A 23,225-nucleotide genomic window follows, 5' to 3' on the forward strand; every position below is an offset into this window, starting at 1 on the left:
AAAAGCAATAAAAATTTTGGAATTAAAAAAATGATATGAATAATGGGTGGAAATTGAACTGGTGATTGACATTGAAGCAGTATGACTCCCCAGACACAACAAAATTTGCTTCAACACATAAATTCACATAAAGAATCTTGTAAAGCAGATATGAAAACCAAGTAAAAGTATGAAATAAATCTTAAAGGATTATTTTAGTATACGATTAGATTAAAGCATAAAATATAATCTATACAAGTTACACTTCACCCCCTTTATTAGAGTTACCTGTTTTTCATAACTCCCAACACAAGCAGTAGTGGCTGGGGTGGTGATAGTAGTAGTAATGACAACATTGATAGTGAAGGGAATATTTTATTCTGGGTGATCTCTAAAACTCAAAACCCTAATTTTGTTACTTTTTTCTTCATCTTCCTTTTTAGGGTTTAATCCACTCCAGGGGCCTCCTGCAGCATCTGCAGCAACTGCCCAGTTTTATCCTGTTCCTGCCAGTAGTGCTCAATATGGAATGATGGCTCCTGGAATGTTGGCTGGAAATCCAATGATAGCCCAGGGCATATACCCTGTCCAGGTAAACATTCATTAAGTATATATTTATATTTTTTTTCGTCTTTAATTTGTCTGTCCTGTGGATTCTATCAAGCCATTTCTGCTATTACAAGTAAAAGGAATTCTTCAAGTGGTTGTTAAGGTTGAACAAACAAGATATTTAATATGATCTCATGGTTCGAGTGAACTATACTTGAATGTAATTTCTAGATAGGAAATTTACTTTAAAAGCCCATCACTTTACCTCACTTCAAGTAATAATAGTTGCCATATTATGTGCTATTTTTATCAGTGATTAAGGATAGCCATGGCTGTATAGCTATGAAGTTTGCTTCGCAATCACATGTTCCAGGTTCAGTCCCACTGTGTGGCACCTTAGACAAATGTCTTCTACCATAGCTCCATGCCAATCAAAGCCTTGTGAGCGGATTTCATGTACAAAAGCTGAAGAAAGCTTGTCGTGTGTGTGTGTTGACAATGTATGACAGTTGTAAATGTGTGTCGTCATCATACGTGTTATTTTTTTTAGTTTTCCCAGAAAACATGTCCAGTCATGGGGAAATATTACCATGTTTGGAAACATGAAGGACATTTCTCTATTCTTTTCTCTCTCAAGAAGGAATTGGTGGCAATTAGATTGGAAAAGGCATGAGATCCACCACGTTTATATGCCCAAGACATGCCACATGTCATCAGGAGTTGAGAGTTCAGGGTAATCACACACATGCACATGGTGTTGTGTGTGTGTGTGTGTGTGTGTGTGCATGCATGCAGTGTGTTGTGAATAGATGACGTGTACTGATGATGGATGCATTCGAAGTTGGTGACAGGAAAAATGTATGAATTAAATGGATCTGTATGAGATGAATTAGATTTTCTGAACATTCAGCTGAACTGATCAATAACAAACTCAATCGGTTGAGATAAAAATGTTTTTTGGGGAAAAAAATCAATTGTCCTGCTGACCTGTTCAAACAATAACAGAATGAAAATGATAGCAAGAAAGATAATCTTAAATATGTATGTATTTTTTTTCTCTTTCTGAAAATATAACAACTTCTTAAGTGGTCTTCTTATATGATTCTGGAAACACAATTATAGATAATTGATTTGAAATAAAATTTCTTTATTCCTTCATCTAACAGTCTGACGACGCTCATGATTCTGGTGATGATGAAGAGGTATTTCATCTATGTTCGGTTTTTTTTTTTTTCTTCTGCCTACCATTTTATTCCTCCATTGGTTGATTTTACACTTAATTAATAATCCCTGTCACTTCTTATCCATATTCTTCCTGTATTTAAAATTTTAATGAATGGCTGTGTAGTAAGAACTTTCCAAACCACATGGTTCCAGGTTCAGTCCCACTGCATGGCACCTTGAGCAGGTGTCTTCCACTATAGCCATGAGTCAACCAAAGCCTTGTGAGTGGGTCTGGAAGATGGAAATTGAAAGAAGCCCACCATATATGTATGTGTGTGTGTGTCTGTTTGTCCCCCAACACTGCTTGGCAAATTGTGTTGATTTGTTTATGTTCCTATAACTTAGCGGTTCAGCAAAAATAGATACTGAGGTCAATACATTCGACTAAAAATTCTTCACGGCAGTGCTCCAGCTTGGCTGCAGTCTAATGACAAACAAATAAATGATAACAGATGAATAAATATAATAAAATGAACTTACCTCAAAAAAGTTTCATTGGGAAACACAAAAAAACCCAAAAAATTTGGGTCTGTAATATGTGAGTAAAATCCACTGAATCAAATATTAAAATATTTGATGATGATGATGATGATGATGATCATCATCATCATTTAAAGTCTGCTTTCCATGCTAGCATGGGTTGGACGATTTGACTGGGGACTGGCAAAGCGGATGGCTTACACCAGACTCCAATTTGATCTGGCAGAGTTTCTACAGCTGGATGCCCTTCCTAACACCAACCACTCCGAGAGTGTAGTGGGTGCTTTTTACGTGCCACTGGCATGAGGGCCAGTCCTGCGGTACTGGCAACAGCCACGCTCAAATGGTGCTTTTTTACATTTCACCTGCACAGGAGTCAGTCCAACGTTTTGTTCACATGCCACCAGCATAATTTACAATGAGATGTAACTGTAGTGTAATTATTGACAATAAAAAATTTTTAAAAGCTATTGAATTTAATGCACCATTAATATATACTAAGGTCGCAATCTTGTAGAATTGTTAGCATGCTAGACAAAATACTTAGCGACATTTCTTAACGTTCTGAGTTCAAATTCCACCAAGGTCAACTTTGCCTTTCATCCTTTCAGGGTTGATAAAATAAATACTGGTTGAACACTGGGATTTGATATAATCAACTTATTCCCTCTGTAATTACTGACGATGTGCCAAAATTGGAAACCTTTATTATTATCAGTAGTAGTAGTAGTATGACTAATTTTTGAATGACATGTTTTTCCGTGCCCCTGTGATACCCTTTTATGCTTACAATTCATTGTTCCCTTCTTGTCCTGGTTTTTTATTATTTATTTTTTTGCTTCTAAATTTTGTTTCCATTCATGTTACTTCCCTCCTTTTCCTGTTTTAAAGATGTAATTTGTTTTAAATATTTTGTATCAAATTCATATAAATACAAAAATGTGTTCTTTTTTTTTCTGTGGGGAAAATTTGTAAAATATTTCTAATCATTATTCAGTTTCTTATTTAAATATCCTGACCCTTTAGCATTCAGATTACTTTGTCAAATGTAATTTTTAATTATTCACATTGTTTTGAATTAATCATGCATTATCTCATAGCTTTGAGATTTTAATGATGTGATTGTTTATTTTTAGATTGACATTGTAGGGTAGGTATGAGGGGCTGGTTCTAGCCAGTTTGAACATTAAACAGGTATAATATTTGGGCTAATTATGGCTGGCTTAACACTTCAGCATTCAGATTACTCTGCTCTCAAATGTAATACTTATTTATTCACATTGTTTTGAATTAATGAAGCATTATCTCAGTTTTGAGATTTTAATGATGTAACTGTTTATTTTTAGAATGACATTGTAGAGTAGGTGTGAGAGACTGGATTTGAACAGTTGATAATACAGGTAGAATATTTGGGCTGGATATAGTCAGTCAGTTCAAATGCTAAGGGGTCAAGTTACATGTACAGAGTATTTATCCTCTAAATCTTCTGTCATTTATTGCTTGAAATGTAGACAAGTCATTTTACTGTAATAATTAATAATCATTGTTAAAGAGAATACCCCCTCACTTCTATTAATTTGTCTCCTACAGTAAGAGAGATATTTTCTATCTTCGCAAATGTCATACTTCATTGTTTCACAGATTAATTAGTTAAGAAGTTAATACAGCAAATTCCACAATTACCACAAGCTATAGAGAAATATCTTTTAATTACAATAATTATTGTGGATGACTCACTGTTGTATCGGAATGGCTTTTTAATAATTATAATAGTTAGAATGGGTTGTTAATGATTTTGAATATTCTAAGTCAGAGATATCCCATCATGCATTATTACCATAGAAATCACATGCAGTATTACCATAGAACTCACATGTAGTATGACTAGATAACTCACATGTAGTATTTCCACAGAAATATAACATGTGGTTATTACCAGAAGTAACATGGTGTTACCAGTGAAATCACTACATGTATTACAAGAGAAACGACTGGCAGAATTCCTATGGAAATCACATGTAGCGTGACTTTAAAAATACCTACATGTGGTATTACCAAAGAAATTTCAACATGTAGTGTTATCAAACAAATCCCAACAAGTGGCTCTACCAATAAAATTGCACCTAATATTCCATAGAAAGCACACATACATCACCATAGAATTCACATACTGTACAGAGAAATGATATGTAATATTACCAGAGAAATCTAAACGTAGTAGCAGTACCTTAGAAATCTCAACATGCAGTATTGCCTGAGAAATTACATATAATATTTTATAATCACAACATGTAATCTTATCAGAAAAATTACATCATCTGATATATTTTCCAAGCAAACAACGATGCATTATGTAACACATAGACACATGTCGGAAGTTTCTTTATGCTCTTACCTTTGTTTTAGTGTTTATCAGAATTTTATCTTGTAAACTGTAGGGAACGTACATAGCCACACCAATGGCTATTCCTACCACCATGATGAGTGCTGGCAACATTCCTCCTCCGCCACCATACACACCACAAATGGCTCAGAGTTTCCATGCTCAACAAGCGTAAGTTTTCCATTACATTTTAAATTTAAATTTTTTATTTAACTCTTGCATGAATCTGCTTCTAAAGAAACACTTTGCCTGTGGTTTGAAAATAATAATCAAATCTCAAAGGGATTTAATCAATTAATTAATACTTTCATTGTTAAACTAAATCCTTGAAAGGATGAAAGGTTAAGTTAAATTCCACTGTGGTCAACTTTGTTTTTCATCCTTTTGCATTAATAAGTACCAGCTGAGCACTGGGGTTAATGTAATCAACAAGCACCCACCCTCAAAATTTCAGATCTTATGTCTATTGTGCAAGAGATTATTATTATTATTATTATTATTATTATTATTATTATTATTATTATTATTAAGGCAGCAAGCTGGCAGAATTGTTAGCACACCAGGCAAAATGCTTAGTGGCATTTTATGTTCTGTGTTTAAATTCCACTGTGGTCGACTTTGCCTTTTTTGGGGGGTCAATAAAATAATTACCAGTTGAGCACTGGAATTGATGTAATCAACTTATCCCCTCCCCCAAAATGGCTGCCCTTGTGGTAAGATTTGAAACCATTATTATTATTATTATTATTAAGGTGGCAAGTTGGCAGAATCATTAGTATGATGGGCAAAATGCTTACTTGCATTTCGTCTGCTGCTACGTTTTGAGTTCAAATTCTGCAGGCGTTGACTTTGCCTTACATCCTTTTGGGGTCAATGAAACAAGTACCAGTTACACACTGGGGTAGATGTAATCGATTAGCCCTCTTGCCCCCAAAATTTTCAAGGCCTTGTGCCTAGTGTAGAAATAATTATTCTTAATATCATTATTATTAAGTTGGTATGCTAGCTGAATTGTCAAAATACTGGACAAAATACTTTGTGTCATTTCTTCGATCTTTACATTCTGAGCTCAAGTTCTGCTGAGATTGACTTTGCCTTTCATCCTTACAGAATCAAAAAATAAAGTCCACAGGCGCAGGAGTGGCTATGTGGTAAGTAGCTTGCTTACGAACCACATGATTCCAGGTTCAGTCCCACTGCTTGACACCTTGGGCAAGTGTCTTCTACTATAGCCTCAGGCCGACCAAAGCCTTGTGAGTGGATTTTGTAGACTGAAACTGAAAGAAGCCTGTCGTATATATATATATATATATATATATATATATATATATATATATATATATGTATATTTTCCCTCTCTCTCTCTTTGGGAGAGAGGCACAAGCACATACACAGACATATACACACACGGCAGTAACTTCCGCCTGTGTGTGTTTGTGTGTCTGTGTTTGTCCCCCCAACATCGCTTGACAACTGATGCTGGTGTGTTTACGTCCCTGTATCTTAGCAATTCAGCAAAAAAGACCGATAGAATAAGTACTAGGCTTGCAAAGAATAAGCCCTGAAGTTGATTTGCTTGACTAAAGGTGGTGCTCCAGCATGGCCACAGTCAAATGACTGAAACAAGTAAAAGAGTAAAGAGTACCAATTGAGCACTGGAGTCAATTGACTGTCTCTTCTCAAAATTAATGGCCTTGTGCTAAAATTAGAAAGAATATTACTCATGTGACTCATGCTCAGTTTTTTTCTTTTTTATTTGGTGTTGTAGAAGAATTAGATTTATTAGTAATATTGGTAAAAAAAAAATTAGTAGTACATTTTATTTTTGACATTTTATGTATTTATATATTTTTATTTGTCATCAGCAACCAACAGTTTCATGCAACAATGGTTCCTGGTATTGTCCACGGTGTACTCCCTGGTCAAATGATAGCTGGTGTCCCTGTCAATGCTCACATTGTTGAAGATCAAAGAAAAGGGAAGCATTTTCATGAACAACAAATGAAACTGAAACTATTTGGTCGATTAGGCGTGGTATCTTCCGATCCCGACCGCATGATTGAGTCCATGTTTGGTAAAGTTCCAAAATCAAAACCTAAAGTTCACATTCCACAAACATCTCAAACTGTTACAACTACTAATACGACAACGACAACAGGTATGTAGACTCATCTGTACATTTCACTGCCTTCTGTTAGAGAGACTAGTATAGTAAATGCTATGAAATGGTAGCTGCATTGAGGAAAGGAATAACAGTGATAGGTTCTTTATTGATAGAAGCTTCAGTTTTGAAACTCTAGTATGTTTTCCTTTCCTTGTGACACTACATTTGTATTTTATTGCTGTCATATCTTGTTTGGATTATTTCTTGCAGATAATAACACATCCCAAGTTTGAGTTTACCCTGTTAGTGTTAGGGAAAATTTACTGTATTGTACCTAATTATAGGTACAAACATAGTTTCATTGGTGCAGGCATAACTGTATGGTAAGAAGCGTGCTTTCCAACCACATGGTTCTGGGTTCAGTATCCCTGCATGGCATCTTGGGCAAGTGTCTTCTACTATAGTCCAAAGTTTACCAAAAGCCTTGTGACAAGATTTGAGAGACAGAAACTGAAAAAAGCTTGTCATGTGTGTGTATGTGTATCTGTGTATTTGTCCACCACCACCACCACCATCACTTGACAACTGGCATTGGTTTGTTTGTATCCCCCCATAACTTGACAGTTTGGCAAAAGTAAAAGAAAAATATATAAAAGAATAAGTACCAGGCTTAAAAAGGGGTTGATTATTTCAACTAAATCCTTCGAGGTGGTACTCCAGCTGATATAAATGATAAAAGCTATAGGATAAAATATAAGTGGATGAAAGAGAAAGTGGTACTGAGCAAGAAGTAAAATATTCATCTGACAGATGATATACAAATGTTTTGGGCACAAGGGTGAAGGGTGAGTGTGTTCTCTTCTACCTGAATTTGGATCTTATCATATTTAATATGATCTTGGGACGTATTATTTTAGAATTTGATAATAAAAATAGAAGACAAGTTTATTTCTGTCAATGTATCTGTTTGATATTAAATCTTTGTCTGCCAGATAATCCATTAGTCAACAATGTGTTAAAGAAATTTGTGTGTGTGTGTGTAGGCATGGTTGTGTGGGTTAGTTTGCTTCCCAGCCATATGGTTTTGAGTTTGGTCCCCACCAAGTGGCACCTTAAGCACGACTTCTACTCTAGTCTAAGGCTGACTAAAGCCTAGTAAATGGATTTGTTAGATGGAAACTGAAAGAAAACTGTTGGATCTATGATGGGTGTGGTGATATATAACTATATGTGTATCTTTGAGTCTGCTTGTCTTGATAACCCACATGATAGTTGTAAACGAGTGTCACTATCATATATGTAGTGTTGTTCTTTTCTGCAAAATCGAAATCATAATCGATCCAAATTCGACGACTGGCACCCATGCCAACCTTTCCTTCATTGGACACTAAACTCTGCTTGCGAAGACCTGTTGGGGCAAGTGAAATCGAAATTGAACCAAATTTGATGACTGGCACCCGTGCCAGTGGAGTGCTAACAGCACCATCCGAGTGTGATCATTGCCAGAGCAGCTGTCTGGCTCCCGTGCCGATGGCACGTGAAAAGCACCATTTGAGTGTGATCGTTACCAGCGTTGCCTTACTGGCACTTGTGCCAGTGGCATGAAAAACATTCTAGCAAGGTCGTTGCCAGTGCTGCTGGACTGGCTCCTGTGCAGGTGGCATGTAAAAAACACCATTTCGAGCGTGACTGTTGCCAGTACCTCCTGACTGGCCTTCGTGCTGCTGGCACTTAAAAGCACCCACTACACTCTCGGAGTGGTTGGCATTAGGAAGGGCATCCATCTGTAGAAACTCTGCCAGATCAGATTGGAGCCTGGTGTAGCCATCCGGTTCACCAGTCCTCAGTCAAATTGTCAAACCCATGCTAGCATGGAAAGCGGACGTTAAACGATGATGATGATGTATAAACATGCCTGGCTATAGGAGAAATATTACCTCATTTGTAGGTGAGGGTTGGTGACAGGAAGGGTATCCTGTTGTAGCAAATCTATCTCAATAAACTAAATGTGTGAAGCATGTATGCATAGAAAAGTGCATATTAAAATGATGACAACATACATGGTTAATTGGCAAAGTTGTTAGAGCATCATGCAGACTGCTTAACAGTATTTGTTTCAATTCTCTGCACTCTGAGTTCTAACTGCAGTGAGGTCAACTTGGCTTTCAGGGGTCAATAAAAAATTAGAAAGAATTATTAGTAATGATATTGGTGATAATAGTAGCGGCAGTAATTAATGTTATCAACTCTAGTAACTATCTTCACCTTCATGTACCCTTCTATTGTAGTTTATTTTATTTTATTTTATTTTATTTCAGCAATTGACAGTGATCCTGATAGTTTTGGAGACTTTATGCAAGGACCAAGTTCTGAACAGTCTGAGAAATCTTGGATGGGTTCTTTAGGCTTTTCTTCATCCTCATCTGAAAATAATCCAGCTAAAGCTCCTCCCCCTGTCAATGAAGAAGAAGAAGAAGAAACCAAAGGTAAAAGGCAGTAGAATAGCATTTATTGACGTATTATTAAAAGAATGTTGTGGATTTCTGTTGTTTGATAAGGATTCAGTTGTTCCATTAACTGAATTATCTGTCCTTGAATTATCATTTAGTTGGCTGAGCATTCCATGTGTATCCTCGACGTAATTATTAGGTAGTATCAGTGGGTGTTGCTTTGGCGTGTGATCTACAACTTAAAGGACGATTACTTTAGGTTATTTTTTAGTTTACTTTTCAATCTCTAAAGACCCTCAAGTTGTTGGCTAAAGATTTTTTACAATAAATACTTTAGTACATACTTAGCATTGTAAATGGATTATTTTCAAAGTTCTTATTATTTTAATAGTTATAAAACCATTTATGTCTAAGTAAATAAGAAATCAAGAATAAACAATATAATATTTAAAATATGCGCAGGAGTGGCTGTGTGGTAAGTAGCTTGCTTACCAACCACATGGTTCTGGGTTCAGTCCCACTGTGTGGCACCTTGGGCAAGTGTCTTCTACTATAGCCTCGGGACGACCAAAGCCTTGTGAGTGGATTTGGTAGACGGAAACTGAAAGAAGCCTTTTGTATATATGTATATATGTATGTGTGTGTATATGTTTGTCCCCCTAACATCGCTTGACAACTGATGCTAGTCTGTTTACGTCCCAGTAACTTAGCAGTTTGGCAAAAGAGATTGCTAGAATAAGTACTAGGTTTATAAAGAATAAGTCCTAGGGTCGATTTGCTCGACTAAAGGTGGTGCTCCAGCATGACCGCAGTCAAAGGACTGAAACAAGTAAAAGAGTAAGAGATCATACAAGTTTGGCAGCTGTGAGTTTTGCAATGTAAAGAAACTAAAAACTAACCTAAAGTAATTGCCGTTGAAGTTGTAGATCATACACCAATGGAGCACCAATTGGTGTTACTCAGTGTATGTGATCTACCTGATGGGCTCCTATACAGTTTCTGTCTACTTTATTTCACTTGCAGCCCCAGTATATTACTAGTGTTTATCCTTTCCAAATGCCAAGTATAAGTAAAATGACTTCAGTCTGATTTGAATTCATAACAATGCAGTGAGTCGCTGAATTACGTAATATCTTGACCAGGTTATCTGCAGCACTATTCAATTAGAAATTATTTGGGTTCAGTCCCACTGTGTGGCACCTTGGACAAGTGTCTGCTGATATAGTTTCAGTCCAACCAAAGCCCTCTGAGCAGATTTTAGATTTTGTTGGTGGAAACTGAAAGACCCAGTTCATCATCATTTAACGTGTATTGTCCATGCTGGCATCAGTTGGATGGTATGACCAGAGCTGGCAAGCTGGGGGAGATGCACCAGACTCCATTCTGTTTTGCCCTTCCAAATGCCAACCACTTTACAGAATGTACTGAGTGCTTTTATGTGGCACCACATCGAAGAAGAAGAAATTCGGTTTTTACTCCTGAAAGATTTGGTTGCATTTGGAGATATCTCTGGAAAGAATTTTTAGCAAAAATTCATTCAGTTGTAGTATTAATATGGATCGTAATAATAATGCTTTCAAATGTTTGTAGAAAGCCTGCACTTTTGAAGGGAGGGGTAAGTTAATTGTTGATTGCATTAATGCCAGTATTTGAGTGGTACTTTATTTTATTGATCCCTGAGGAATGAAATGCGAAGCTTATTTCGGCTGGGATTTGAACTTGGAATGTAAAAGACCTGGGATGGATATCACTAAGGATTTTTCCAGTTTTCTAATAATTTTGCCAGCTTGCCACCTCATCAATCATATTGATGATGATGAACTCAAAATACTCACAAACTTTTATTGAGGAACAATAATTTTGCTGATTAATTTTCAGATTTAATGGCGATGATGCTACAGTATTCTGACCTAAATGTTTCTCAGAAAGCCAAAACATTCCAGAACAAAAAGACTTTGAGGGAAACAAACCCAACCAATGTTATAACCTCGAAGAGTGCCTCATATACCAGCAGTGAGCGATCTCGTAAGTGGCAAGACGGCGATGAAAGTTTGTCAGGCCTATTTAAAGTAGAAGGTAGGTCATAGTTATTTTTCTCAATTTATATTTTTTATGGCTTAGCGGTTAGGGGCATTGTGTCCTTGAGCAAGTCACTTTGTTTCACTCAACTAGCAAAAATGAGTTGTACCTGTAATTCAAAAAAAGGGCTAACCGTGTCACATTATGTCATGTTGAATCTCCCTGAGAACTACATTAAGGTTATGTGTGTCTGTGGAGTGCTCAACCACTTGTGTGTTAATTTCACGAGCATACTGTTCTATTAATTGGATCAACTGGAACACTCATTTCTGTAACTGACAGTGCCAGTTTTATATATATATGTGTGTGTGTGTGTGTGTGTGTGTGTATATGTATATATATATATATGTATATACATACACACATGATAGACTCTCCTGTTGTTAGATGACATATGAGAGTTCAACAGTTTCTTACCGAACAACCACACAGATGATTTGTTTATTGTGAACAATACAGGTGCCACATGTCAGATGATCACAGAGCAACATGAAATGAAGTAGTTTGCTCAAGAATACAATGCAATGCCGGTCTGAAAATCAAACCCATGATCTCGCAATCGTGAGTGCAACACCTTAACCACTAAGCCATGTGCTTTCATATATATATATATATATATATATATATATATATATATATGTATACACACACACACAAGTGCTCTGTGTAGCTCTGTGATTAAGATGTTTTCTTTCAGCCACATGGTTTCAGGTTCAGTCCACAGCATGTCACTTTGGTCTTCTACCCTGGGCCAATCAAAGCCTTACGAGTGAATTTGCTAGATGGAAACTGAAAGAAACCTCTCGTGTGTGTTAGTGCTTCCTGTCTTGACAGTGCATGAAAGTTGCAAACAAGCATCCTCATTGCACAAGCAATGTCCTTCGGTCCAGATTCCCATGGAAACATGTCCAGTCCTGTGGGAATAGTATTTTACTTGGGAACAGGTGAGGTTTGCCAACATGGAGGATATCTAATCATAGAAAAAGTACTTCAACAAATTTCCTCTGGTCCATGTGAAAAAGTTGAAATAATGATGATAATAGGTGTTTTTACAGCAGAAGTAAAACTTGCAATCCCCATTACAGTTTTCTCCATTTTGCCTTATCCTCTACATCTCTCTTCACCAACTTGACTCACCCACCTCATCCATTTTATTTCAAAACATCCATCATTGGAATATATACATGTTTGTGAAGATAGAATAGTAGGTAGATAGAAAGGTAGGTAGGTGGATAGATAAAGAAGTAGACAAAGAAGTAGGTCAGTATTTCAGCAATTAGAATTGAAGGTAAATATTCCAGTTTAGTTTCTCGTCCCCTTTCTAATTTGAAGTTTTAAAATAATAGAATAGATATTTTCATCATTCAAAATTTGGAAGAAAAATATTCCATTTTAAAATTCAAACTTCAATTTAAGTCCATGAGAAACTTTTTTAGTGTATTTCTTTCTTAGTGCCTTCTTTTGAAAACAAAGCGTTTTTTTTTTTTTTTTTTTTTTTTTTTTAATGCAGGTTTAAACTGATTTCAAATTTGGAAACTTATTCTGTTTTTTTCTCCCCATTCAGATTTCATTTTAAGAAAAATATTCATCATGGTTTTATAATTCTGACATTGTTAAATGAAGAAAATTTAATTGAAATTGCCTTCTTTTGTTAAAATTTCATATAAATTATTCAGTTACATGTTTCATTTTGTTAGTTTTTACTTGTATTTGCAGATCAGCCACCTGTAACACCTGATGTTAGTTCCAACATGCAACCTCAGTGTACAACACCAGATAGCGGAAGTACAACACCAACAGTTTCTCAGTATCCAATGGGACCATTCCAGACACTTCCTTCATGGTGTTATTTGGATGATGACCAAATTCCACATGTCTATAGACAAGTTTATGAAGCTTCTTCAGCGTAAGTTATAAAAAAAACAACTTTAACATTTCTTAGTTCTTAAAAATTCTCAAAAGGTGACATTTTCCAATTTTAAAAATGATATTCATTAAACTGAAACTTTAACGAATGGAAAGTTAATTGTTTAATTAGGTATTTTATAAACATTAATCCCTTACATTAACAATATGTAGACATAATGGAATCACACTCACTTTTCATTGAACTGATTTCTTGAACTTAGGTTCCATTCTAGCAATGGAGTCTCTGTATGATTGCTCAACCTACTAGAAATAACAGCAAAATTACCTTAAATCACTACTGTTATTGTTCAAAGTAGGGTTGGCTTTGCTGGCCACTGTTACTATGGTGAACACCAGACCATATCTGATATGGTATTTGAGACGATTCATCATTTTCATCATCATTTAACAACCATTTTCCATGCTAGCTTGGGTTGGATGGCTTGATAGGAACTGGCCAGCTGGAGAGCTGCCCAGCTCCATGTCTGTTTTGGCATGGTTTGTATGACTAGATGCCCTTCCTAACACCAACTCATTACAGAGTGTGCTGGGCGCTTTTTATGTGGCATTGGGGCATGAGTACTCTTACATGGTGCTGTCACAAATATTCTGTACATGTGGCAGCAGCACGAGTGCTTATACCATGGCACTGACACAAGTGCATTTTACATGGTGCTGGCACAAGTTCTTTTTACATGGCACTGGTATGGGCCATAAAGGACTTGCCTGTATGCATAGTTAGCCACACCCTAATGCAGGAGGAAGGCCACTTAACCATTCTTATGTTACTGATGTTTCAGTACCATACCTATAGTCTGTCTTGGAGTGTTGTAGTAATAAAGGAAGAATCTGTTGGTATGTTTCTTTGATATAACTGTTACCAAATGGTAGGAACAATAGTAGCAATATTTTAACTATTCTTAATATTGACTTCCTTAGACTTTCCAATATTGATATTATAGATTGGGTAGCATTGGGGCTGATGGTTCAGTAATCAAGTTCTAATATGTATGTTGCTAAGTTCTGTGTTACTATTCTATGTATTAGTTTCTCTGTTCTAAGTTATCCTTGCTCTATGCTTACTCTTCTATGTGTCTCTTTTATATTGCTATGTTCTATGTTATGGATTATTTATGCTGTTCGTGGCTGTGTAGTCAAGAAGTTTGTTTCCCAACTACCTAGTTGTGAGTTCAGTCCCATTGCATGGCACCTTAGGCAAGTGTTTTCTTCTATAGCCTTGTGCCTACCAAAACCCTGAGTGGATTTGATAGGCAGAAAGAAAGCTTGTCATGTATATATGATGATGATGATGAGAGTAGTCTCTCATAGTCAAAGGAAAATGGTTTTGCAATTTCTTGCTGAACAACCTGCACAAATTATTTGTTTTATAGAAATTAAATGTGTTGTACATTAGCTCGCTCCCTCCATGAAATCGACATTGCCTGGACAGGTACACAGTGTTCCATGCGTCAGGTGTTAAAGTGATTGTGTGATATGGAGTGTTTTGCTTGAGAACACAATGCACCATCCAGTCCAGGAATTGAAACTATGATCTTGCAATCTTGAGTGCAACAGCCTAACCATTAAGCCATGCACTCTCACACACACACATGCAAGTGTGTGTGTGCATCCCCTAGTTTTGACATCATGTTATAGTTCTAAACGAGTGTCCCAGTCATGCAAGCAGTGTCATTTTTTTCTGGTATTCTGCATAAGCATGTCTGGCCATAGTGAAAATATTGTCTTACTTGGAAACAGGTGAGGGTAGGTGACAGGAAAGGCTTCTGGCCATAGAAAAATCTATCTCAGTAAACATTGTCCAGCCCATGCATGCATTGAAATATGGACATTAAAATGATGATAGCAATGATGATGATTATCTGTGTTACTATTGTATGTTTCTCTGCTCTATGTTGCTCTTCTGCAGCATTCTGTTCGATGTTATTTTGTTCTATATTAATATAGTTCTTATTATTGGTCTGCACTACTGTTCTGGATCAATATAGAATGGTAGCAAAGAACAGAATAAGGTAGAACACAGAACTGTACCACATATTAGTAATGTACAAAAGCGTAGCATATGAAAGACTAACATATTGATCAGTTCTAATATTGTTCCTGTTCTATATATTACTCTCCTTTATGTTGCTGTTTTTTTGTTTTTTTTGCTCCTTGCTTCTCTGCTGCTCCAAGTTGATGAAAAATGTAGAAATATTGATTTTTCTTTTTCCATAACTTTTATTTTCTTTTTGCTATTTAAATTCCTGTTTCCATTTTCGCATTTGGGTTTCTTGGTTTTTCTTTCTTTTTTTTTTCATAATTTTTTTTTTTACCTCAATCGAAACTCTTGATATTATAAATGGATGGTGTTTCTTGATGGTGCAATGTAGGGTGTACAAAGTGTGTGGACCTCACCAGCTAACCACTTCATGTACATGTTTTTGCTGTAGTCAAACATATATTTAAGGAAGGGTGGTGAGTGCAATTTGACTACTACACAGTGCAGCCAAAACCCACACTGTATCACTGCTGTCCCTACTGCTAATCAGTTAACTGGAGAAAACCTGCTTGATTGTTTTCTGTTCTTATCATTTCTAATAAACTGAAGTACATAGTTTAACATATCTTGATCCAGGATCACAAAACAATTGTAATAGTTGTGAAATTTGAACCTGAATAACATGGTGTAGTCCAGCACTTTAATCTCATGGCCATTCTACATCAATATTTTGGCAGCAGATTGTTTTACATTGAAAAATGATCTTTTTTTTTCCCCCAGGAATGATTGTATAATCACAGACAGACTATATCCAATTCTTCTCTTAAGTGATCTTCCTCGACAGACTTTGAGAGAGATTTGGGAAGTATGTAATATGACGACACCAGGGCAACTCAGCAAACAAGAACTCTATCTTCTGTTATCTCTTATTGCAGTAGCACAGGTATGTCCTGTTTTTTTTTGTTCTGATGCATTTTTTCACTTACTCTATTGACCAGAGACAGGGAATTTGGCAGTTGTCACTCATATCTTTTTTCTTTTATTCTTTTCCCCGTTTCAATCATTAGATTGTGGCCATGCTGGGTAGTGCCTTGAAGAATTTTTAGTCAAATGAATTGACCCCGATACTTATTTCTTTTTTAAGCCTGGTATTTATTCTGTTGATCTCTTTTGCCAAACCTCTAAGTTATGGGGACATAAACTCACCAACACTGGTTGTCATGTAGTGGTGAGGAACAAACAAAGAAACACACACACACGTGTGGTGGGCTTCTTTCAGTTTCTGTCTACCAAATCCACTTACAAGGCTTTGGTCGGCCTGAGGTAATGGACTGATTTCTTGTTTTAGTCATACCTGTGCCTATGTATTTTGTATTTCTGTAGTGCAGGGTTTGTAGGATTACTCTTAATTTTCTCATTTGTTACACAGTAGGTCTGTAATGTATCCATTTATGACTAACATCATTTGATAGTGTTGTATCTCTTTATGACTAATAATATAGTTGGTGGCATGTAAAAAGCACCATTCGAGTGCGATCGTTACCAGCGTCGCTTACTGGCACTTGTAACATTCGAGCGAGGTCGTTGGCAGTGCACATAAAAAACACCATTTGAGCATGGCTGTTTCCCTCATGCCAGTGGCACGTAAAAGCATCCACTACACTCTCGGAGTGGTTGGTGTTAGGAAGGGCATCCAGCTGTAGAAACTCTGCCAGATCAGATTGGAGCCTAGTGCAGCCATCTGGCTCACCAGTCCTCAGTCAAACCGTCCAACACATGCCAGCATGGAAAGCGGACATTAAACAATCATGATGATGATATTCTATCCTCTTAGACTAATGTCGTATAGTGTCCTGTTTTTTGTGACTCATACAATATGATAGTGTTGTCTTTTTTATGGCTGATGGAATGTAATAAGGTTGAAATAAGGATATGTATTTATGACAACTGCTGTGACAATGTTATTGTTTTTAAATCCATTAGACCATATTTTGAATTAAACAAAATATTCTCTCTACAGTGTTTTATTTACAACAATTTTAATAATTATAATTCTTATATTAATACTGAAAAATCCAAATAACTAAAATTGATAATTTTTGCAGAATAACCAAGGCATTCCATCAATGGAGATTCTTCATCAGCTACCTTCTCCTCCGGTGCCATTTTTCAACCAAGCCTCAGCCACTCAAATAACACCAACACAGCAGAATGCTGTCACAAGTTTTGGAGCATCTTCACCACCATCTTTTGCCACCCAAGATGCATCTTTAGCCAGCGGTGGGACATTGCTACCAAATTCTTCATCTACCGTTAGACCACCCACTTCAGTTCCTTTTGAAAGTACCCCGACATCTTTACTAGAAACCACGTTTGGTATGTATTTAGCATTAACACTATTTGGGGCTTTGGTTAATGTATTCATTTCATAAAATTAATAATATATTTATCTCTTAGGGTTAAATGCTTCCACTCAGCTTAGCACATCTCAGAGTGCTCCTGTTTTTGGAACGTTCTCTAAAGAAGTTACACAGACAGCCCCGACAGAGAATTTATATGGAGATGAGGATTTCGCTGATTTTCAGGTTGCTCCTAAAATAACGTCAGGTATAAATTTTTTTTTTTTTTTTTAAATTCCTTTCTTGTAATTTTTACTGATTTCTCTGTAGATTGTGTTTGAACTTTTTCTATGCTTTATTATTTTGATTTTATAGTTTTGTTATTTTGGAAATTTCAGTTTTAATGTTACTCTTCCGAGTGTGGGGATTAGGAGAATTAGTAAACTGTTGAATGAAATGCACTGCAGTATTTAGTTACGTTTTTCTGTGTTGTGAGTTTAAATTCTGAAAAATTCTGTCTGGGGTCAAACTTGTCTTTCATCCTTACTGAGATGAATAAAATAAGAACAATCATGAACTGGGTTTGATTTAACTTTTTTGTTTTGTTTGTTTTGTTTTGTTTTTTTAACCATATTTCTGATAAAATACAATGCCTTTCCATGAATTCATTTTGAAAATTATAAAGAAGTTAGTAAAATAATTTTGATGCTTGGGACATAAATTAACATGAAATTTTCATAGTGGTGGTGTTTATTTAGAATACCTTAAAACAAGGGCAGTTTCAAGTGGGTTGGTATCAAAAAGGTTAATAGACTCTTTACTCCAAATTTGTGTCTTGTGCCAACATCACAAAATCAATATTACTTTAAGCAATCTAAATATGTTTTCTTTTAACTTAACAAAAGTTTTCTAGAAATTATTTGAACTAATTTTGGGGCAGAGATGAAAAAGAATAGGGACCAAAACTTGAGAATACAATTTGATTCCAGATTTTTAATATTTATTTTCATTAAACTGTCAGAATCATTGGCATGCTTGGACAAAATGCTTAGCAGCTTTTCTTCCAGCTTTATGTTCTGAATTCAAATTCCACTGAGATCAACTTTACTTTAAAACTTTTCAGGGTCAATAAAATAAAGTATCAATTAAACACTGGGGCTGATGTAATTGATTGTCTCCACCAGAATTTCAAGCCTTCTACCTATAGTCAAAAGGATTATTTGCTCAATTTCAAAAACTGGTTAAAGCTGTTTTCACTAAAACTAGCCGATTAAGAACCGTGTAAAGTTTCTTATTGTAAATATTTTGAATGGCCCAACATAAAAGCATAATGGCTTTTGTTCAAACATTATTGTATTTCATCATTAGCCAGTTATGTGGAGTTATTGGAGACATAACTCTGCTTGCTTCTTGATTTTTGGTTGAGTACATTGCAATAGAAAGGGCATCCAGTTACAAACAAACATCAAAGAAACATGATTCTAATAAAGGAAAAAAAATTGAGTATAAACATGCACTGAAAATGTTTTCATGTTGGGAATATTTTAATTGCTATGTTTTAATTAGTGTGTCTAGGTGTGGCTGTGTGTTAAGAAGCTTGTTTTCCAAACATGGGTTCAATCCCACTGTACAACTACAGCACTTTGTACAAATGTCTTCTACTATAGCCCTACTATATTCAGTGGATTTGATAGACAGAAACTAGAAAGAGCCTGCTATATATATGTAGTCTAACCCATACTGGCATAGAAAACAGATGTTAAATGTAGATGATACATATATGTGTGTGTATGTATCTATTCTTTAAGTTCATTTACAGGAAACGTTTTGAATATGCATATAAAAGTGCCTATACTACTATGCCGGCTACAGCCTAATGATGCCAATTGGCAATACCTGTTTTTTGGAGTCACACTGAGCTGTGCCAATATAATATGTGTGTGTGTGTGTGTAATTGTACCCTTGTTTTAACTTCATGTGATGGTTGTAAACAAACATCACCGTCAATCAAATGATGTCCATTTCTTGCCTTCGACGAAAAATATGCCTGCCCTAGGGTGGTGATCTGGCAGAATCGTTATCATGCCAGACAAAATACTTAGCAGCATTTTGTCTGTCTCTATATTTTGAGTTCGAATTCTGCCAAGTTGAACTTTGCCTTTCATCTTATAGGCACAAGCGTGGCTGTGTGGTATAAAGTTTGCTTCCTAATCACATGGTTCTGGGTTCACTCCCACTGCATGGCATGTTGGGCAAGTGTCTTCTAATACAACGCCAGGCCAACCAAAGCCTTGTGAGTGGATTTAGTAGATGGAAACTGAAAGAAGCTCGTTGTGTGTGTGTGTGTCTTTGTGTCTATGTTTGTCCTCCACCACCACTTGACAACTGTTGTTGATGTGTTTACATCTCTGTAACTTAGTGATTTGGCAAAAGATACTGATAGAATAGATACCAGGGTTAGACAGAGAATAAGTATTGGGATCGATTCATTTGAGTAAAGTTCCTCAAGGTGGTGCCCCAACATGGCCGCAATCTAATGACTCAAACAAGTAAAAGATAAAGATAAAAATGGAGAATATTACCTTGCTTGGAAACAAGTGAGACTTGGCATCAAGAACATCTGACCATAGAAAATCTACTCTAACAAAAGAATTCTGTCCAGCCCATGCAAGCATTGAAGAAAATGAAATTATGATAATGATGGAGATTTCAGTAATGATGTTCTTTCAGTATAGATCGATATATTCACAAGCAGATTTCTTGCACAGAAGCAAAAGCCACAAATGTATATCAGCGAAATGTTGTTAACTGAATCAACCTGAATATATGACTGGTATTTTAACAGTTGTTTACAGTAATATTTTAAATTTATATGACCCTTGATATACAACAAACTTTATCTTCATATTTTCATCAACTTCCAATATCTTTCATTATTATTTAAACCTCAGAAATTAAAACAGGTTTTTGACAATTAAACAAGCCAGCAGTCCTTATTCAGGTTTAGAAATCTGTTTTCTTTTTAATTATATGCTATTGTGTTTTGTTGAGCTATTTTCTAAATTAGCTAAACTAACTACAAATTAAATGTTATGTTTTTAATTTAAATATCAAACCCTTTCTCAGTGTTTTCTAGATAGAAAAATGAAGACAGAATTAAAGTCATTTAAAAGTAGTTTGATTAATTGTGGTACTAGGCATATTGTTACTACAATTAATCATCATCATCATCATAATCGTTTAACGTCCGCTTTCCATGCTAGCATGGGTTGGACGATTTGACTGAGGACTGGTGAACCGGATGGCTGCACCAGGCTCCAATCTGATCTGGCAGAGTTTCTACAGCTGGGTGCCCTTCCTAACACCAACCACTCTGAGAGTGTAGTGGGTGCTTTTTACGTGCCACCTGCACAAGTGCCAGTAAGGCGACGCTGGTAACGATCATGCTCAAATGGTGCTGTTTTACGTGCGACTAGCACGGAAGCCAGACAGCTGCTCTGGCAATGATCACACTCGGACAGTGCCGTTAGTGCTCCACTGGCACAGGTGCCAGTCATCGAATATGGTTCAATTACGATTTCGATTTCACTTGCCCCAACAGGTCTTCGCAAGCAGAGTATAGTGTCCAATGAAGGAGAGGTTGGCATGAGTGCCAGTCGTCGGATTTGGTTCGATTTCAATTTCAAATTCACTTTCCTCAACAGGTCTTCGCAAGCAGAGTTTAGTAGCTATAATATATCAATATCAAATATTGATAATATATCTTGGAGATTTCATCCCACCAAAAAAAGCTGTACAGCAACCTCCTGCTTATTTCCAAGTTTTATAAGGGAAAGGCACTCGTGCTTTGCAGGACATTGCTGGCAAGTGACCTACTGCTATGGATGCCAAAGCATGGCTGTATTGAAGCAGGTCATCCAAATACAATGTATGTAGGTCATCTCTCCAGAGGACACTGGTCACCTCCCTGAAGACCTCCCTCAACTAATGCAGGACTGACATGGATGGTGTGTGTGCAGGTGAAAAATGTCTGAGCAAGCTTGACCAGATGATGATGATCAAATAAAACAATGCCCTACAATGCAAGCTCCAACACTAAGGTCTTCTCAAAACACAGAAAGCTTCATTACGTCTTGGAATGCAGTGAAGGAGATTTAGCATTCGTAGTGTCACATGATTTTATGTCACATGATCAGAAATAAGTACTAGTGATGTGACGGACAGTCCCGGACCATGTATCTCTAGCTTGTTGCTTGTTATCATTAATGATTACACCACAAATATGCTTGCTGTTCTGTTTTGAAATAAATGTCTCTCTATTTAGACTGCAACATTTTATCTCCCACAAGATAACTCACCAGAACTCTTGCGTATCAGCAGAAATGTGGGTCATATTGGAAATTGTAATGTCTAATATCATTTGTTATATTATGATTTGAGAATTTAAAAAAAAAACAATATATTCTTGTTATTTTAGATTCTTTGGACCAATTTAATATGTCACCTGTGACTGATGTAACCCAAGTAAATTGCAAGTGAGTTTGAGACTTTTTAAAAAATCTATTCTGCTTATTTAGTAAATTCAAACTGTGCAGTATGTTGTGTATGAAAGGCTTTCACTGAGCAATATAGATATATCATTATCTGAAATTTTGCTTTTCTGCTTAAATTAGAAATCATCATTCAGTCAATCAATCAATTTTCAGTCTATCATCAGCATTCAATCAATCATCATCATTCAATCAATTGTTATTCAGTCAATCATTATTCAATTACTCTTCATTCAGTCAATTAATTGCCATTCAATCAACTATTGTATCATATGTCTGTCTTTGATTTTGGATTGTGTTGAGTCAGTTTGTTTTCAGCACAGTCTCTCACTACTTGTTGCAGCCCTTAGTTGTCCCTTCCAAAATACCTAGAATTCTGTGATCAGTCCCTACCTATTCTCACATATTTTTGTTGTCCTCTTCTGCAGGTTCCTTCTACTTGGATAACACGACACTTTTTGACCTGTCCATCATTCAACATGCATGCTTGACATTACACATTCAGCAGAGCAAGCTTACCTCATTTGTTCCCATTCTCTAACACATCCTCTGCAGTTATTCTCTTTCTCTACCCGCTCACTCTCTCTCTCTCTCTTTATATAATCACATGTAGTTTATTAAGCCCTTGATAAACAACTACACTCTATGCTTGTAATGAACACTTTTGTAAGCATTGAGTTTCTGACATTACTGCTCTGATATATATTATTTCACTTAGTATCTTGTGTTTCTGATCAGGATACATAAATCTCAGCAACTGACTCCCGTTTGTTACACTGTGACCGTTGCTTTCCATCAACCCTTAACTCTCACACCAGTTCTACTCATACTTTGTAGTTGAGCAGTCAGTTAATAGTAAGAAGGGTTTCCAACTAGAAAACAGTTGCTTTAGTAGATGTGAACCTCTACAGATGATGATAATTTTTATTTCCTGGATTTAACAAATCTCCTCCAACACATCGTTCCATCACTAGTTATATTCCTTTGTCATCTCTTTCATGAAATCGAACTTTCAGAAATCAGCTTTCACCTCTTCTGCTTGTGTCTCTTTCTTGGTTTTTCATGTTCCACATGAATCTTACGGTACTTTTCCCTCCAAATGTCATCATCTGCTCACATTATGCGTCCATACCAGTATAGTTGTCTCTGTTGTATGCTACACCTGATTTCTCTTATATGCA

General features: G+C 36.2%; 1 protein-coding gene across 20 annotated transcripts in view; it reads left to right on the forward strand.

Moving 5' to 3' along the window:
• The window catches only part of LOC106867811 (synergin gamma), a 70,462-nt gene that overhangs the window by 24,317 nt on the left and 22,920 nt on the right, over window positions 1–23,225 (forward strand). For 11 of the 20 annotated variants that reach the window (XM_089364947.1, XM_089364934.1, XM_089364945.1 and 8 more), the window contains 10 exons: window positions 423–571; window positions 4,671–4,786; window positions 6,481–6,773; window positions 9,038–9,205; window positions 11,048–11,245; window positions 12,965–13,154; window positions 15,936–16,098; window positions 17,261–17,531; window positions 17,613–17,762; window positions 21,972–22,029. In XM_089364947.1, coding sequence (XP_089221073.1) covers window positions 423–571; window positions 4,671–4,786; window positions 6,481–6,773; window positions 9,038–9,205; window positions 11,048–11,245; window positions 12,965–13,154; window positions 15,936–16,098; window positions 17,261–17,531; window positions 17,613–17,762; window positions 21,972–22,029 — 1,756 coding nt within the window. The remainder of the gene's footprint in view (window positions 1–422; window positions 572–4,670; window positions 4,787–6,480; window positions 6,774–9,037; window positions 9,206–11,047; window positions 11,246–12,964; window positions 13,155–15,935; window positions 16,099–17,260; window positions 17,532–17,612; window positions 17,763–21,971; window positions 22,030–23,225) is intronic. The other 9 variants (XM_089364950.1, XM_089364941.1, XM_089364951.1 and 6 more) reach the window with 1 other exon arrangement.

The sequence above is a fragment of the Octopus bimaculoides genome, chromosome Z (genome assembly GCF_046866305.1).
Source record: "Octopus bimaculoides isolate indiv1 chromosome Z, ASM4686630v1, whole genome shotgun sequence".
Taxonomy (NCBI): domain Eukaryota; kingdom Metazoa; phylum Mollusca; class Cephalopoda; order Octopoda; family Octopodidae; genus Octopus; species Octopus bimaculoides.